At 47.9% G+C, this 16,209-nt stretch overlaps 1 protein-coding gene across 3 annotated transcripts in view; it reads left to right on the forward strand.

The window, feature by feature from the left end:
* Nucleotides 1-14,166, forward strand: part of MAN2A2 (mannosidase alpha class 2A member 2) — a 32,616-nt gene extending 18,450 nt beyond the window's left edge. Inside the window, exons 5-23 of one of the 3 annotated variants that reach the window (XM_032232497.1) lie at nucleotides 2,431-2,558; nucleotides 6,168-6,341; nucleotides 6,638-6,824; nucleotides 6,998-7,175; nucleotides 7,273-7,475; nucleotides 7,565-7,747; nucleotides 7,830-7,944; nucleotides 8,042-8,109; nucleotides 8,232-8,397; nucleotides 8,716-8,952; nucleotides 9,041-9,163; nucleotides 9,986-10,100; nucleotides 10,183-10,316; nucleotides 10,428-10,569; nucleotides 10,733-10,866; nucleotides 11,658-11,735; nucleotides 11,933-12,127; nucleotides 12,247-12,357; nucleotides 12,511-14,166. In XM_032232497.1, coding sequence (XP_032088388.1) covers nucleotides 2,431-2,558; nucleotides 6,168-6,341; nucleotides 6,638-6,824; nucleotides 6,998-7,175; nucleotides 7,273-7,475; nucleotides 7,565-7,747; nucleotides 7,830-7,944; nucleotides 8,042-8,109; nucleotides 8,232-8,397; nucleotides 8,716-8,952; nucleotides 9,041-9,163; nucleotides 9,986-10,100; nucleotides 10,183-10,316; nucleotides 10,428-10,569; nucleotides 10,733-10,866; nucleotides 11,658-11,735; nucleotides 11,933-12,127; nucleotides 12,247-12,357; nucleotides 12,511-12,666 — 2,827 coding nt within the window. In that variant the 3' untranslated portion in view covers nucleotides 12,667-14,166. Of the gene's footprint in view, nucleotides 1-2,430; nucleotides 2,559-6,167; nucleotides 6,342-6,637; nucleotides 6,825-6,997; nucleotides 7,210-7,272; nucleotides 7,476-7,564; nucleotides 7,748-7,829; nucleotides 7,945-8,041; nucleotides 8,110-8,231; nucleotides 8,398-8,715; nucleotides 8,953-9,040; nucleotides 9,164-9,985; nucleotides 10,101-10,182; nucleotides 10,317-10,427; nucleotides 10,570-10,732; nucleotides 10,867-11,657; nucleotides 11,736-11,932; nucleotides 12,128-12,246; nucleotides 12,358-12,510 lie in introns of all 3 variants that reach the window. The other 2 variants (XM_032232496.1, XM_032232494.1) reach the window with 2 other exon arrangements.
* Nucleotides 14,167-16,209: the final 2,043 nt, after the last annotated feature.

Genomic DNA, 16,209 nt, shown 5'->3' on the forward strand with positions numbered 1-16,209 from the left:
GATCATTGATGCCAGACTCTTCAGCTGTGGAGCTCCTTTTCAAAACCAGGATGCACAAGGTCAGTGGTCACCTCAAGATCCCTCTCACAACATAAATTGGTTAGAGTTGAGGGCGGTAAGGCTGGCTCTGAGTAGTTTTCAATGGGACATACGGGGCCATGTTCTCATACTCACCGACAACATAGCGACAAAGGCGCACATAAACCGTCAAGGGGGAACCAGATCCAGCTCGCTCATGTCGAAGGGGGAAGCCCTGGGTTGATGGACGGAGAGACATCTGGAGTCCATACGGGCAGAACACATCTCTGGGGTGAACAATGTACAGGCGGATTGGCTGAGCAGGACCACTCTGGACCATTTGTAGTGGCGCCTGCTTTCGCAGATTTTCCAGCACCTTTCAAGGAGGTTTGGTCTTCCCTTGGTTGACCTGTTCGCCACCCCAGAGAATGCCCAGCTCCCCCGCTTCTTCACCAGGTTCCAGTGTCCCCTGGCAGAGGGGATCGATACACTTCGCTGCCCCTGGCCGCCTGGCCTTCTTTATACTTTTCCTCTGTTGGCTCTCATTCCCAGAGCAATCAGAAAGATTCTGGGGGAAGGTGCGGAGGTACTACTGGTGGCCCCTTACTGGCCCAGACGGAATTGGTTCGCCGACCGGACCTGCCTCTCTATCGCACACCCCTGGAGAATTCCATGGGAATTGATTTCTTTAAACCAGGGGGCGGTTCTCCACCCGGAGCCTCAGTGGCTCAACCTAACCATCTGGCACTTGAGAGGGACCTCCTAGAAAAGGCCAGGTTTTCCAGCAAGGTCATCAGAGCCATACAGGCTTTCAGACACCTGTCTACCACCAGGATATATGATGCCACCTGGACCGCTTTTGCTCGCTGGTGTGCAGGCCACCAGATTCAGCCTCCTACAGTTTCGATCCCACAAATCTTGAACTTTCTCCAGGAGGGCCTTTATAAAGCATTAGCCCCTAATGCCCTGTGATGCCAGGTGGCCATTTTATCCACTGTAATCCCATCACCTATGCTCCAGCCACTCAGCATAACACCGGAGGTGTGTAGCTCCCTGCACGGGGAGCCCTCCTCTTAGCCCTCCAATCATTCACCGTTATCCATCCTGGGATCTTGCCACAGTTCTCAGGGGTCTCTCCACCTCGCCCTTTGAACCCATCTGCAATGCTTCCTTGCGACACCTGACTCTTAAAACTGCCTTTCTTGTCGCAATTTTGTTGGCACGCAAGATCTTGGAGCTGGCAGCCCTATCTGTTCACAGTGATTTGTGCATCGTCCATCCAGACAGTGTCGTTCTCCAGCTAAATCCATCCTTCCTGCTGAAGGTCAATTCATATTTTCATCATGACAAGGAAGTTGTGCTTCCAGATTTTTGTCCACACCTGAGACATCCCAGAGAACGATGTTGGCATTCCCTTGACGTTCGTAGAACTCTTAAACGGTACCTCAAGCGCACAGCCTCTTTCCGTTGGTCTGAAGCTCTATTCGTTTCACTTCAGCTGGCGTCCATGGGCCACAAGGTCACCTTGTCCACTGTGGGGAGATGGATCAAGGCTTGCATTTCCTTTGCCTACGAGCAGCAGGGTAGACCAGTCCCATCACGGGTCACTGCGCACTCGATGCATAGTGTGGCCACAATGGCAGTCTGGGCCACCCAGGGGTTGGTTGAGGAAATCTGCAAGACGGCGACTTGGGTGTCCCCATCATTATTTTTCAGACACTGCAAATTAGACAAATTTGCCTCTGTGGACGTTGCTTTTGGCAGAAGAGTTCTGCAGACGGTTGTTCTACACCTCAATAGAGTTGGGTGGTTAGTCCTGCCCTTGGACGTATTTTTGTTTGGGTATGTCCCATGCTTTGACTCTCCAAGCAGCTCACAGGAAAATGACCATTGGCTTACCTGAAGGGTCATTTTCTGTGTGCTGCAGGAGAATCCAACTCCGCCCTGGAGTGAGGTCTTCCATCAGAACAGGTTGCTTCTAGTCTGTTGGATGATGGATTCTACTACAGAGTTGTCTTTCATAGGACCACGCCTTCATTGAAAAACTGAATATTAGAGGAGACAAGGAGGCGTGGCCAGAAAATTCAATCCAGTCCATTGGGCAGAAGGACAGAATTTAATCATGCTTGGACTCTCCCACAGCGCACAGAAAACAACCCTTCAGGTAAGCCAATGGTCAATCTGAGCATTTTTAGTTCAAAATGTTCTTTTATAGGTTCGAAGCAAATTGCTCCAATCATTCCAGAAATTAGAAATCTTCAATTTGAATGAACTTATAATGGGGCTGTTTTGAATAAAATGCTTCAGAAATGGTTGGCCCAACCTAGTTTGAATATTCAGATATTTTGAATATTCAGACATTTTTGCACTCGCTGCCTTTGGAGAGTTTTTGACATAGATCTTTGTTTGCAGGCTCATAGGAAATGGGCAACTTGAGATGGCCACAGGAGGCTGGGTGATGCCAGATGAAGCTAATTCCCACTATTTTGCCATGATTGACCAGCTCATTGAAGGGCACCAATGGCTGGAGAAGAACATTGGTGAGTGCCACGGCCAACAATGTGGTGTGCAAGGGCCAGGCAGAAGCATTGGTGATGGCATCGCCTGGAAGGGGTTTGGGGCCACTTGGGAGGAATCTTATCTTTGTAGCTGGACACCCCGGTAACTCTCAGGCTACTCACTGGAATTCTGTATGTTGCATCAGAAAGAAGCAAACTGTCATCAGAAGGGTGACTTCAGGAGGAAAGCCTTCCACGGGAAAGTCTGTCTTTCTGTAAGGCCCGACTTTCCCCCCTTAATCAAGGAAGTAAAGACTCTTGAAACTTTGCATTTCAAAAGGCTCCTTTTATTGAAAAAGAGGTGATAACTGGACGAAAGCAAAGCAGGGTCTGGGGTCCTTAAGGTAATACACTAGGAATAAATAAAAGAAGTTAGAATCTCCTCCCAAACGTCTGATGTGGACTTGGCCATTCTGCAGATGTGAAGATGTTTTTTGTAAGGGGAAAGTGATAAGACTTTCTCAGGTGTGCTTCCTGAGTGATGCAGTCTACATGTCCCCCCCATTCCCTGAAAGATGAGAAAGTGCCAGGCCTCTAGGTGCCAGGCTAGAAGTTATTAAGCAATTAATTACATGGCACAGGATATATAGGAAAGAAGGATAGAAAAGTGTAAAGAAAGTATATTCATTCCCTTGAAGAATGGCAGATTCACAGATCTAACATATTCGCCCTCCTTAGAAAAAAGGATAGTCTACCTGGAAAATAGAAAATACAATGAAGGATATTTCAGGTAGAATTTCCTTAACAATTTAGGAGCCCTAACATGTCTTTTGGCCACCCATTCATTTTGGGAGGCTGGGAGATTTTTCCATGTCACTAAGTACTGGCTGGCCTGTGGCAACTTGAAAAGGGGTAAACCCTGTGCTGGTGTGTACTGAGTTGCTGTTTGCTACTTCAGCAAATGGTAGGAGATCAGTTGTTCTGTTGATAATTAATAAAACATCTTAAATATTGTTCCAATATGGAGTTAAATTTTTCTGAGGCCCCATTAGTCTGGGGGTGATGGGAAGAGCAAAGGCCCTGGGAGGAGCCTAATAAGTTCAAAAATTCCCACCAAAAGTGGGAAGTGAAATGAATTGGACTCCCCTGTCTGAAATTATTCTTTTTGGGTCTCCATGGAGGCGGTAGATGAGTACCAGGAACATTTTGGCCAGGGCTTTGGCAGTGGGGATCTTCTGGCAAGAATAAAGTGCACCTCTTTGGAAAATAAATCTGTTACGACCCAGATTACAGTATTTACCTCGCTTTCAGAGAGCTCTGCAATAAAGTCCATAGAGATCTCTGTTCAGCTGCTGAAGGCTCTGCTATGATTTGTGGGAGACTGGGGCATATCCCCTGCTGTCTTTTGGCTGCAGCACAAACAGGGCAGCTGGCCATGTAGCTTTCAATGTCCTTTTTGAGCGATGGCCACCAAAACTGTCTCTTGATAAGGTGCAGGGTTTTTACAAAGCCGAAATGCCCTGCAATTTTGGAAATATGGCATTTTTTCATAAGATCCGTCATTGGGATGCAGGTATATATAATTTTCCTCCCACCCAAGCCAGGTCATCCTTAATCAGGAAGTTATTTTTATGTGACTGAAGCTATTTGTCAATTGCAAGCACTTTTTTGAAGGCTTGGGTGGTGCGATCTGCGATTAAGTCTTGCTTGGCTTGTGTCCTGGTGATTACTTTAGCTTCTAGTTATGGGGTTTGGAGGAGGAATTTTATTATTTCTGGTTTTGCGCTATTGTATTGTGGCTTTCTAGAGAGCACATCTGCCAATAACCCCCCCCCCCCCTGCTCTTCACTGAAAACCTCCACTAAGTCTCATTCTTTTGGGATTCCTGGAGTTGCCACTGATCGGCCAGGAAGTGCCATTTCGTTCCCTTCCCTTTTTTCTTTTTAATTAAAAGGTTTTTTATTTTTATTTTTGAAAACAAACACAATACAAAAAAATCCTCTTTCTTTACATACTATAGAAAGTCTATCAGTTGGTTACAAAAAGTTTTCGTGCATTTCTTTCACCGTCACCCATGATTCATATTAATTCTAGTATTTTAAATCAAATATATTTGTACATATTACCATCATCCTAACCCCATTCTCATTTGACTATAATTGTTTAAACATCCTTCATCATAAAACATACCAAAACTCAAGACATAACCACATACTGGCATCTCATTTGCTATTTCTAGTATCCCAATAACACTATTACTTATGGCCTATTCTAGCTAAACATCAATAACATTTAGTAACAAAGGTTTCTAATCTTCCTTTCCAAATCACTGTTTACAATTTACATCCAATTTCCCCATGTTGTACCCATATCTATATATACATTATCATTATCTCTCCTTTATTTGACTATTCCATTATCATAATTTAGTTCTTTTTTATTAATCTTTATATGTAACCAAACCATTTCTCATCTTCCTTTCATAGGTACCATTCAGTATTCATATCCAATTACTACTTGTTACATCAATACATATGTATACATTATTATCATTTTCAATTGTTTATTTAACCATATCTATTGTCACTAAATTTCACTGTCCAACTAGTTTTAGATTAAACACTTTCATCTATCAGCCTGTATCTTTCCAGTAGCGAAACAGTCTCATGTCCTCACACTGACCTACATTAGCAGTTGTGGCCATTTCAGTAGCTGGCTTTAGGCATATCTTGCACACTTGCAGTGTCCTGTAGTCATGTGACTGCTGTTTGTGAACCTCGCAGTGAAGGTCAGAACTGGTGGGATGGTGGGACCCTGTGACCAAGTGCCTAAATTGTGATCATGTGACAATTCTCCATTACTCTAAGGAGTGCCTAATCACATAACATAAGGAGTTGAGTATGGAAATTTTATTTTAGCTTAAAAGCCTTGATTTCGTCTTCAGATAGATTCGCCATTCGCTAAATAAGTCTGAGTAAAATATAAAAGCTTGAAAAGTCCTTTCGCACAGCAATATCTCTTATTCTCTTCCTGATGGCTATAACCACAAAGGAGTAAGCCTTGAGCCAAATCATTCAAGCACTTTGCAAAAGGCTGGTTTGGACTATATTCAACTGGCCATTACCTCTTTGAAGGGAAGGTGGAGGCCAGGCCTGATGCAAAGCTACAGTTCCTTCCTTGATTTGATGGAGGAGGAGGTAAAATATCTTAAAGACCAGGAAGTGTCTTGTTCCTGCCCCACCAACAAAAAATAGAGGAAACAGAGAAGGCAGTCTTCCTCTAACTAAGGACACAAATCTTAGGCCAAGTCTGCACACACCTGCCTCTGAAACATCTCAATTGAGGAATACACCAAGTGATCCTGACTGCCCCATCCACCATCAGAGTGGATTGAGGCCATTTGTGCACACACACACACCAGTCTTTATCTGCATCTCCTAGCATTTGAAGGGGATCCGCCCCGCCCCCCGACTTTGTCTTCAAAAGCCGAGGATAGGGGGAGATGCATTGGGAAACAGTGTGGGAACCAAAGGAATCCTCCCAAATCTAGGAAACCCCCCAGCAAGCCTTTCCTCCTGCCAGCAGGAGCGTTGCCTTGGCAGGGCAGGAGGGCTGCAACTGGCCTTGGGATTGTCTTCTCTCTTTTGGCAGGGGTGACGCCACGCTCTGGCTGGGCAGTGGATCCCTTTGGTCACAGCGCCACAATGCCTTATCTCCTGCGCCGGGCTAACCTGACCAGCATGCTCATCCAGCGGGTCCACTATGCCATCAAGAAGCACTTTGCAGCTACCCAGAACCTGGAGTTCATCTGGAGGCAGAGCTGGGGTGAGGCCCTGGGGACCCTGCTTTGTGCTCACTCTTCTTCCTGGAGGACCGGGGCAGTGCCCTTGGAATTATTTATTTGTATCCCACCTTTATTAATTTTACAAATAGCTTAAGATAGCAAATGTATCCAACACACTTTTCTTCTCTTCCTATTGCCCCCATCCCAACCCCAGACCCTGCCAGGATGTGCTTTTCCCCATGTCACTCGGCTAGACAGCTTTGGTCCATGTGGGATCTGTGGTGGCGGTTTGGGCAGATGAGAGCGTGAATCTCCTCTGATTTGCCCCCTCCCTCAGATTTGGATTCCAGCACAGACCTTCTCTGCCACATGATGCCTTTCTACAGTTACGATGTGCCCCACACTTGTGGGCCTGATCCGAAAATCTGCTGCCAGTTTGACTTCAAGAGGCTGCCAGGTGGGCGCATCAACTGCCCCTGGAAGGTCCCTCCCAAGGCCATCACCAGTAGCAATGTGGCTGAGCGGTGAGTGACTGAGAGGGGATTGGGGCCAGGCCCGCCTCTCAAATGCACTTGCAGCCCTTCCTGCTTTCTTCCTCACAGCCTTTGTGTCCATCTGCACTTGCCTTGCTCTCCCTCCCTGCTTTCCAAGCAGGCTCAGGAGCCTTGTCAGCCAACCTGGCTTCCTCCCTTCCCAGGGCACAACTTCTGCTTGACCAATACCGGAAGAAGTCCAAACTGTTCCGAAGCAGCGTCCTGCTGGTGCCCCTGGGAGACGACTTCCGCTATGACAAGCCCCAGGAATGGGATGCCCAGTTCCTCAATTACCAACGTCTCTTTGACTTCCTGAATGCTCGCCCAGAGCTGCACGTCCAGGTGTTCTGTCCTGTCTTGGGAAAGGAGGATAAAGGTGGGCTGGGAGGATGCCTCACTGAGGTCCTGGCCTCTGACATGATGTCACTCTCTCCTGCAGGCCCAGTTTGGGACACTCTCAGACTATTTTGATGCCCTCTACAAGCAGATGGGCATTGTCCCGGGCATGCACCCACCTGGCTTCCCGGTGCTCAGTGGGGACTTTTTTTCCTACGCAGACAGGGAAGATCACTACTGGACAGGCTACTACACTTCCCGGCCTTTCTATAAGAGCATGGGCCGAGTACTCGAGGCCCATCTCCGGTGAGTGGCCTGCTGAGGAGGAGGAGCACTGCTGGGGAATCATATCCCAGCACTGCGCACCTAATGGTCTCTCTGTCCTGTTGCCACAGGGCTGCTGAGACCTTATATAGCTTGGCTCTGAGTCACGCCCGCCATGCTGGCATGGAGAGTAGGTACCCACTGTCCGATTATGCCATGCTCACAGATGCCCGGCGCAATCTGGGACTCTTCCAGCATCACGATGCTATTACTGGCACTGCCAAGGAAGCAGTAGTGGTGGACTATGGTGTCAGGTAGGAGTAAACCTGGGCTGCTGGACCGGGACCACAGAGTTCAGCTTCATGCCTGGTTGACCTTCTCCTCGTTCCATCACAGATTGCTTCACTCGCTGATGAATGCCAAGAGGGTCATCATCAATGCTGCCCATTACTTGGTCCTAGCAGACAAAGAGTCCTACCACTACGACATGGCAATGCCCTTCCTTGACACAGTGAGCTCTCATCTGCCTCTGCCTTTATACCCAGAGGAATGTTAGCAAAGGGGTGGGGACCCATTTGGGACACACTCAGTCTCCTTCTTCCTTCCAGGATGAGACCCGTCTCAATCAGGACTCCCTGCCAGAGAAAATGGTGATCAAATTGGACGCCACACCCAGGTGGGAGAAGGGGGGTGGGAGTGCTGCCAGTCAGGGCAGTGGGGTCCAGCAACAGTCTGGACTGTGTTCTGCCACTGGTGGAGCCGGGGACGGAGCTTGCTAACCTCTCTGCCATCTTGCAGGTTTGTGGTAGTATTCAATCCCCTGGAGCAAGAGCGCCTCACTGTGGTGACCCTGCTGGTGAACACCCCTCGGATCTGTGTGCTGAATGAGGAAGGAGAGTCCCTTGCGGTGCAGCTCAGTGCCCAGTGGGAGTCGGCCACAGACATGGTGCCTGATGTCTTCCAGGTAGTTTGGGAGAATGGGCAGGGAAGACGGGAATGACAGAGGCAAATCTTGCAAGATCTACAGAGAGATTTTTAAATACATGCAGGTCTAGAGGGATCATAGATTGTGTGGATGTCTTCCAGCTTATGTCCCAATTAATCCGGAAAGTTCCTGAGGGAGGGGGCATGGAGGTGTGTGCATGCTTGGCCTTCTCCCCGAGAGGCTGCACTGCAGACTTTTTGGAAGAATCTTGCTCTGGTCTTAGTCTTCGTTGCATGGATGGATGGACCTGGAAGGACCAAGGGGCTCCGCCAGGCTTATTTTATTCTTCATTGACAGGTGTCTGTCATGATACGCCTGCCAGCACTGGGCCTCACCATCCTGCAACTGATAAAATCTTTTGATAACCACAACACCCTGAAATCTTCAGTGCGCCTCTTCCTCCATGGCCATGACTTTGCTGGGCATAAGTACGAAGCCGTTCCTGTACAGGTTCTGTCCACTGCCACAGACGATTTCTGCTTGGCGAACCAGCACATGAGAGCTTGTTTCTCAGGGCCAAGTGGCTCCCTCAAGGTGACCCGCAGAGAAGACAAGGCTGGAGGGAAAAGGGGAGGGCAGGGGGAGGAAATGCACTAACTGGTGCTCGGCTTGTGGACTGCAGAGTGTGCATCATATTGGTGAGAAACAGGAGCAGCAGCTGAGCAGCCAGTTCCTTGTCTATGGGACCCGGACAACCAAGGACAAGAGCGGTGCCTATCTTTTCCTACCCGACGGTGAAGCCAAGGTCTGAGTGGACTGCTTCAGCTGGGGTTGCTCACCTTTACCTGGGAAGGGGTGAAGACAGAAGTGGTCCTCACTTGGACAGCCTGCATCTTAGACGTCTGTCCACCATGAAATGTGATGCTTGACTGGCTTCCAAAAGGGTGGGATCAAGTCATGGAGGTCCCAGTCATCATCTGGGAGGCTTGCTTGGGAACCTGATTGGCCACTGGGAGAGCAGATCACTGGATGAGATGGGCCGGGGAAACCTGATGCAGCTGTTTTTTTTTAGGATGGCTGCTGTCTCATGCCTTTCCAAATGGGCATGAAACACTGCTTGCCTTCTCCCCAGGGATGGGAGGGCAGCCTTTGGGGAAGGTGGAAGACCCTTTTCTGTCCATTTCCAGCATGAGAGAAACAGCTGTATTGCTCAGGCCAGCCCATCTTCAACCTGCAAGCAGCCTCTGTGCCTCCCAGTCTGCTGATGGGGGAGGTGGGTGAGGGGCATCCCAACCATGGCTGCACTGACAGAGCGGCTGCCTGCCTGCTGAGTTTGGCCATGGATGGCATTGGGCTCCTGTTTTCACATCAGCAGTGCTTGCCTGACTTACTGATCTCTTCTCTGGAGAAAATGCTCTGCTAGGTGCCACAAAGAGGGTTTCAGAATGGCTGCTGTTTTTTGAGTCTGGGATTTCTCCCCAAAAGCTTAATTGTTAAACATTTTCAAATATGCACCTTTGTCTAATTGTTTTTAAATTGAGTACCATTAAAAACTAGCGAAAGGCAGGCTAGAAATAGATGAAGCTGGATCAGAGCCACTTCCCCACTTTCATTTTCTTCTTTGTAGCCCTACACCACCAAGGACCCTCCAGTGGTGCGGGTGACCGAGGGGCCCTTTTTTTCAGAGGCAGCCATTTACTACCAGCACATCCAGGAAGTGGTCCGACTCTACAATGTGCCAGGTGAGAATTTCGGCTGTGCTGCAGGAGCGGATGTGGCTGCGCAGAATGGTGTAGTCACTTCACGTTGCATCTCTGGCCACAGGGGTTGATGGCCTCTCTCTGGAGATCTCCTGCCTGGTCGACATTCGTGACCACGTCAACAGGGAGCTGGCCCTGCGCTTCAGCAGCAGCATTGAGAGTAAGGGCAGGTTCTTCACTGACCTGAATGGCTTTCAGGTAAAGGGCTGGCAGAAACTTGAACAACCCTTTACCCCCTCCCTGATGCAGCTGGAGGAGCCACCCACATAATTTGCCAACGAGCCACCCATATGTTTGCCTGCCCTGCAGATCCAGCCCCGGCAGTACCTGAAGAAACTGCCACTCCAGGCCAACTTCTATCCCATGCCAGTCATGGCCTACATCCAGGATAGCCAGCATCGCCTGACTCTGCACACAGCCCAGGCCTTGGGAGTGTCCAGCCTTAGCAGTGGTGAGTGTGATGGAATGGGTACAGGAGCACACAGTGGCCAGTCTGGAGAAAAAAAACAGGACGATGAGCCTGAGGCCTGGGAGAAGTCAAGTGGGATCCTGGTTGTGGGATGGGGCACCTCCTAACTGGTTTTTTTTTTGCTTTCTCTCCTCCCAATTGGCAGGCCAGCTGGAGGTGATTTTGGACCGGCGCCTCATGCAGGATGATAACCGTGGACTAGGACAAGGTCTGAAGGACAACAAGCAGACCTGCAACCGCTTCCGTCTCCTGCTGGAGCGATTCAGCTCAGCAAACAAGGTAGGAAGTCCCAGGGCTCCCCGACTGGATTGGGCCTCCTTCCTTGCCGGGATTTCTTGGGGAAACCTTTTCAGTGCCTGCAGATGTGTCTCATTGAGATGGATATTCAGAAGGCCTTGGGAAAATGATCTTAAATCCATCTTGCCAATGAGCAAGCACCCAGCTGATTTTCTCCTTTGACTTTGGAAGGCAGAGCAGTCCTGGCCATGATCCTTGCGTGGAAAGTCTCCCACCTAATCTGTTGCCAAAGAAGCAGCCCTGTGGCCTTTCCTCTTGCCCCCATCCCTTCCGCATTGGTGACCTCTGTCTCCTTTTCTGCCAGGAGAAATGCAAAACATTTCCACTGTTTCATAAGAGAAAGTGGAAAGCATTCCGCTCTCCCCGTCAATGGTTGTCATTTCGTAGTGGGTGTGACTTTATACACATGGCCTCCAGTTGAGGAGTGACAGAGAAAAGAGGATCCATCAGAAATGAGGAGATCAAAAAGAGAGAGAGATCTTTCTATTGGGAATAAATATAAATAGAGATCTAAGAGATATTAGACCTAACAGAGGGGCTAAGAGCAGAAGGAATAAAGGAAGCCCAAGAGAGATGACCCATACAGAAGGCAGGAGGTGCGGGAAAGTGAATCGGTCCCAGGAAGCACACAGATAGAGCCAGCTCTTCAGCCCTGCTGAAGGAATGACCAGCTCCCTGTCCACGAGGGGTGTAGGTCTGAAGCAGTGACATTCATTCTGGTAACCTACCTATTCTGATCGCCCCCCACCCCCCACCCGTCCATCCATCCCCAGAGCTCCAGCTTCTTTTCCAAACTGGCCTCCATGCTGAGAGACTTGGTCTTCCCCAGCAGCAAGGTTGAAAGCCCAGAGGTAAAAGCTGGTCTTGTGGTGTAGTCTGGCCTTTCCCTGCCTTGTTGATGTGTGTGTGTATGTGTGTGTGTGTGTGTAAAAGCCAAGCCTAATGCTTAGTAGCCAATAGTTTAGCAACTGTAGAGGCTCCTGTAGGACTGATGCTGATGCTCCATATCCTGTGTGGCAGTGTCTATCTTCTCTCATTCTTGCTGCAGGCCCAGGAGAATCAGCTCACCAGCTTCCCGTCTCTGCTCAGCCACATCACTTCCATGCACCTGAATGCGGAGGTTCTGACCATGCCACTTGTCCAGGAAAAACTGCCCCCTCCAGCACTGAGGTCTTTTGCACCATTTTCAATCACAGTGCCCTGCGACTTCCACCTTCTCAACCTTCGAACGTTGCAAGGAGAGGTGAGAAAAGGAAGCCAAGCCCTCAGCCTAGACAACCCTTGCCTGCTTCCCAGCCTTCTCTGCCTGCTGAGCAAAAGCCTTTGGGCTTTCAGGTGATACACAGGCTTTCTTCTCCCCAGGATGAGGCTTTACCATCTGCCGAGACAGCTCTGATACTACACCGGAAGGGCTTCGACTGTGCCCTGGAGGCCAGGAATCTGGGTTTTAATTGTACCACCACCCAGGGCGTGGTAGGTCAGGATGTTCTCGGTTGCCCTGGAGGGAAAGGCACCAGGAATGGATATTTGGTAGCGGGGGGAGTTTGTATAAAGTTGCATTAGGAAATTAAGGGGAGCTTGGGTTGCTGGTCATTTGCATCTCAGCTTTTGCCTCTTGCTCTCCAGCTGTCCTTAGGCAGCCTATTCCAGAGCCTGAACCTGATCTCCCTGCAGCCCTCTTCTTTGACACTGATGTATCCACTGACCACGGCCTCCCTCAACAGCACCACCATCCACCTTGACCCCATGGAGATTGCCACCTTCCGCCTTCGTCTCGGATAGCCTGAGCCCTTCATTCGGAATTTCTGTGTCTGGACCTTTTTCCTCCTCTGGCACAGCTGCCCCAAAGGGTGCTGCTCCATACCAAGGCAGACAAAGACTGGACCCTTGGGCAGCTGTGTCCTTTGATGCTGCAGAATTTGCCTTGGGTCCTGCCTGTACCTGGAGGACTCGTGGCACTGCTTCCAGAATTTGGTTCTAGCTTGGCATGAAGGGCAGGGGACTATGCTGCAGAGATGGTGGATGTTGTTTGAGCAGCTGCATTTGGTTTGAATGATCCTGAACAGATGCAGTGTGTAGCAAACACTGTAGAACAGAGGATGGGCCAAGTGACGCTTCTGCAGCTTGAAGCAAAGCCCTCATCTCTAGTGCTCCCTTCCTCCAGAAAGCAGGGGTTGGGTGGCAATTTGCTCAGGGTTGGGAAGCATCTCCCCATATTTTTTCCTAGAGGATGGAGTGTTTCCCCACAGTGAATTCTCAAGACAAATGCTGACTACATTCATACTCTGATGACATTTTCTTTCCAGAGGGAAGGAAAAAGCACGTTGCTGTGCTGCAAGCAAGGCTTTCCCCCTTAAATCTCTGCTGCAGTTTGATCCAATAACTTTTAGCTAGCACAAGACTGAGTGCTGAAGGAAACTCCCTGTACATTTTTGCAGAAAGCCTTGAATCCAAGAGAAAAGCCTGCTGCTGTGTTGTGGTTAATAAGAGCCAGCTGGCTCAGTGTCTCTTCCTTTCTGAAGGGTGAAGCCAGCAGTGCCAGCCCAGCTACAGAAGTGCAGAACACACAGCTGAGGAGCAGCTGCGGTCCCAACTGCCCTTTCTTCCTGGCCAACAGACTCCTAGGCAAACTTTGGGATGTGTCACCTGGGCTTTCATGTGCATTTTTGCATGGCATTTGTGTGCACAGCCCACATGCTTCATTTATGGCTCAGTGTCATGCAAACCCAGAAAACACATTAGAATAAACTCTGGGCCAGCATACTTTATGAAGAAAACCCTGACTCTGGAGGGGCTCTTGCAAATCTGGTGAAATTGAGCCCTGTAGGATTTGTCATCCTGCCCAGAAGACCAGTTTTGATCTTAGGAAGGCACTCCTCCGTCAGGCACTTGCCAACTGCCATGAGGACAATCTAGAAAGGGGGCAAAGGCAAGTTTTTTTTCTGCTCTTTGCTTCATTTCTGCAGGGTTCTGTCTCTGTGACAGGCTTTTCTTTGGATGGTGTATGTTTACAAACAAATTGATGGGTAGGCTATCACTCCTAGGTCATAGTGTCTTAGACCACAGGACCTTAAGAGGTCTACCTACCCATAGACATAGTTTTCAGCATGTGATGCAAGAGTTGTACGTAATGCAAATGCTGAGAAACCTAAATTAGACCTTGGAATCTCTCTTGGTTTTGAGGGATGTTGATTATATGAGGAAGAGGAGAAAGCAAGCTACTGTTTTCTGTGTTGCTCAATTTGTGCTGCATTAACTCAATGAACAGGATGTGAAAGTGCACCACTGTGTCTTGTCTTTACAATAATTGCTGTGGGAGGTGGGGAGGGACCAGGAATTAATCAAGCAGACTCAGGTTGCCCTGCTCCGGCTGTCCCTCAACCAATAGAGCCAGTGAATAGGTTAGAATCAGGAAAATTGATTGTCTGGGATAAGAAACAGGGTTGCTCAGTTCCCAAGATTTGTAAACATGCAGTGGACGTATATAGCAATAGCACTTAGACTTATATACCACTTCACAGTGCTTTACAGCCCTGTCTAAGTGGTTTAAAGAGTCAGCCTCTTTGCCCCCAACAATTTGGGTCCTCATTTTACCGACCTCGGAAGGATGGAAGGCTGAGTCAACCTTGAGCCGATTTGAATTGTCAAATTGCAGGCAGTCAGCAGAAGTAGCCTGCAGTTCTATACTCTAACCACTGCGCCACCATGGCTCAATATAGTTCAGTCTCACTTTCCATATAAGGATAAAAAGCAAACACAAACCACAACTGAGAATCATCTCAGGAAAAAAGATTCAAATGTTTGTGAATTCCCAAGTGGAGAAGTCTCAACTTATTGTTAAAACAGGCATCCCAAGCAAATTCTGGAGCACAGCCAGCTTTAACAAAAGCCAGATAGGCTTCTGGTGTTTACTACTACAGCTGTGTAGTAATCCAGATTTAAAGTGCTAATTCCTAGTGCAGAGATTAACACACAACCATTGGCAGCTCCATAAAGAAGTTACAGGTTTTGTCAAGATTTAAACACATTTTGGTTTAAAGAGATAGCAAAAAGTCCAACCCGTGTAGTTGGATGGCTCAAATTTCCTTGAAAACCTGAATCACCGAATAGACCTATTTATTTTGTGATTCTCCTTTATTCCTTCATTTTAGGAATTGTGCAGTTCTGGTTGACAATTCCAAAAGTTGGAGGGATAGGCAGGAAAAATATAAGTAATTCTTGGAAAAGATTGAAGTATGGCATTCTGACAGTCAAGCTGGTGGCAATACTCAGGACGAAACTACAGCTCTATTCTTTGTGAAAGGCCAACACAAAATAAGGGATGTACATTACAAGCCATCACAGAGCAGGGCTTTGACTCTTGGTTCCTTACCTAATTTTTTAAAAATTATTTTGGCAGTGGTTGCCAGTCAATTCAGTATGGGCCTTCCCTTTCCCAATCCTTGCAGTTTTGGGCTCTTTGCTTGTGGTTTTAGTTATGTGCCCCTCTTTCCATTTTTTTAAATATTTGCGATTTTTTAATCCCTTAATTTGTCAGTGAGCTGGTCTCGTGAGGTGTCTTGTTTTCTTTGTGGTATTGTTTTTGCTTGGGTTATTATGTCACTTTTCGGGGTATTGTAAACATCTGGAACTATTTTATCTTTTAGCATTTCCATCCATGGAATTCTTCCTAGTTTTTCTCTCAGTCTGTTGAAGTCAGCTCTCTTAAACACTACAATAGTCTGACGGTTCATTTACCTAGTTGTATTATACTTGTACTATGATGAATTCAAGTATGAGATGGCTATTCTCCCCCAAAGTTCTTATAGCTTCTCCTTCCTCAACCATTTCATCCCTATTAGTAAGGATTACGTCTAGTTTCCTCCTCTATATTTTGTATGACAAAGTTTCAATTAGGCACATCAGGAACCTGTTTGATTTCCCACTACCTGCAGTCCCCCCCCCCCAATATTGTCAGGGTAGTTGAAAGTCTCCCATTAGTACTGTGGCATATTTCATGCACACCTCAGCTAACTTAGCAAAGGGTTGTGCAGTCTGTACACACCTATAGCTGTGTCATTTTTGTTTCCTCCAACATTTAGCCAAATACTTCCAAGGCGGCTGTTTCTTTTGAACAATTTATATCCTTCCAGTTGTGTGTTCCAATCATGTGTTTTGTCCTACCAAGTGTCAGTAATAGCTACAGTTGTGAGCCAGTTGTTTCCCAAATACATTGAGTCTTGAGGTGCAGTTTTTCTCTTGCTAGAAGTGCTTCCTGTAGGCTGCAGTATTGCCCTTCCTACACCCTAATCCATAATGTAGAAAGCCAAATTTCTCACAATAATC

Source organism: Thamnophis elegans, chromosome 16, assembly GCF_009769535.1.
Source record: "Thamnophis elegans isolate rThaEle1 chromosome 16, rThaEle1.pri, whole genome shotgun sequence".
NCBI lineage: Eukaryota > Metazoa > Chordata > Lepidosauria > Squamata > Colubridae > Thamnophis > Thamnophis elegans.